Raw genomic sequence first — 2,104 nt, 5'->3', positions numbered from 1 at the left:
TGACAAATGGCATGTTAATCAGGCATTTTGCGAAAACACAAGAAATTATAAATCAATATTCTTATGAAATGAGATATTCTTATGAAAACGTTGTCAAGTTATTACTCCCATTATTACACTTCTTTTTTTCATTATGGTTTGCCCCAAGAATACATTAATATGCAAATGAGATGCAGTGTACAGTATAGATACATTGTATAGAATGGGAAAACCAATTTATGAACATTTTACGCACATATTGCATAAAGTACAGCAGTATATCAAATCATTCTGTTATATCTTTCATAACATAGTTGAGATTAATCGTCTTAATCGCCTGAAACCTAAAAACTGATTGGTGAATGAAGAAATAAAACATTGTTTTTGCCTATACACACCTTTTCATGTCTATTTATTTTTTGAAGGACACAGAATAAAATATGAATAAGATAATTTTTTTCTCCATTTGTTTCTTATGCATAAAAAAACAACAAAATTCACTAAACTTTTTTTTCTGGTTCTCAGGATATGGCAATTACTTTTTTAACATTGTTTATATCAAAGTTTGTTTTACTAGGGTCATTATATTATTACTGAAGCTATTGTATGGCAGTATTGTATATCATTCATAGCTGAAACACTCACGTAAATCTGGTTGAACTGTCCGTCGTGAAACGTTACGGGTTTCTCCAGCCTGATCTCCTGAGTCTCATCGTTGCCTTCATCAAGAGACTGGTCGCCTGCGTTTCTCCCGAACGGAAAAAGTTCCTGTCGTGTTATCCCGCTGACAGACACTGACAATCCCAGTAATAAGATCCACACTGGCCATCTCTGCCCCTGCCGACCCATTTCCAGTCCCGAACCGAACCTGAAGCTGAAGCTGCCTGAGACTGACTGCTGTTCCTTTCGGTGGAAACGCGTTCCCCATTTAACCAGCTTTGCTCCTCCCTGCTGCTTAACCCTCTAGTGTTGCTCATTTGGGGGTCACACTTGTGTTGTTCGCGGTCAGAAGTGACCGAACACCTGAAATCTAATATATTTTTGTTCAATAATATTTTTTCTTTTTTATGTTGTATTTTGAGAGAATTTCATGGTACTAATTAATATTTATGTAATAATTATGACACATTTTCCCCATTGAAAATAATAAATTTTTTTCTAATATTAAGGCAGTATTTCATGTTAAAATAATGCCTTTAAAATCCAGTTTTTGAAGGCAGATTAGTGCCATCTGGTGGGAGTAAAAAGAGAAAAACATCTGCAATTCCATGGTTTAGCCACTAGATTCCTATAGAGCTCTATATAAAAGGCTTATAAATTTTATATTTTTATACTATTTTATACTTTTAGACATAAATACTTATTTTTATTAAGTTGTGGATTTGGATATATATTTAGACATTCTCAAAGACAACTTTTTTTTAAAGGTTTAGATTTTTTTTAATGTTGATTTGAAATGTCAGTTTTTGCATTAATTATACTACAGGCAAACCTGAACACAGAGAAAGACATTTTGTTACACATAACATCAAAATTCAACAAAAATGTAACGAAAACGAACAGGAATGCTTTATCAGAGGTTAATCAATCTGTCATCTGGCTCAATTTTGCAATATTGTTACAGCCACACCAGTTGTGCGTGTGTATAATAGTGTGGTGTGTGTGTGTCTGTTTTGTACTCCTGATGTTTTACAGTGTAACCCCTTCCTTGGTGTCTGATCTTACTGCATTGTGACTGAATTATTGATTTTATTTCATGCATTTGCGCAAACATGCTTTGTGTTACAGTCACATTAGTTCATATATGTGTGTCCGTTGGTGGAGTGTGTCTGTTTTGCACTCTTGATCTTTCTCCCACAAATTTTATTTTTTTTTTTTTTTTTTTTGTGGTCACATAGCGAATGACATAAAAGTCATCGAGTTTCGTATATCATTCCGATGAAGTAATTTCAAAATATATTTTTCCTGTCTAAAATGACCGAACAACACCAGAGGATTAATAACCAGTGCACACATTTCACTGGGTGATCACCTCCATAATAGCCGTTTAAGACAAAAATGCACCTGCACAATTAAACTAAATTAATGGACTGGCCATCCATCCATCCAGGGTTATCTCTCACCT

At 34.1% G+C, this 2,104-nt stretch overlaps 1 protein-coding gene across 1 annotated transcript in view; it reads right to left on the bottom strand.

Moving 5' to 3' along the window:
* Positions 1-908, bottom strand: part of nid1a (nidogen 1a) — a 35,009-nt gene extending 34,101 nt beyond the window's left edge. Inside the window, exon 1 of the mRNA XM_016538431.1 lies at positions 625-908. Within this exon, the coding sequence (XP_016393917.1) occupies positions 625-828 (204 nt within the window). The 5' untranslated portion in view covers positions 829-908. The remainder of the gene's footprint in view (positions 1-624) is intronic.
* Between the last annotated feature and the right edge of the window lie 1,196 nt (positions 909-2,104).

This window comes from Sinocyclocheilus rhinocerous, unplaced genomic scaffold (assembly GCF_001515625.1).
Source record: "Sinocyclocheilus rhinocerous isolate Xijiao unplaced genomic scaffold, SAMN03320098_v1.1 scaffold247, whole genome shotgun sequence".
Taxonomy (NCBI): Eukaryota; Metazoa; Chordata; class Actinopteri; order Cypriniformes; family Cyprinidae; genus Sinocyclocheilus; species Sinocyclocheilus rhinocerous.
This window is presented reverse-complemented; position numbering and strand designations above follow the sequence as displayed.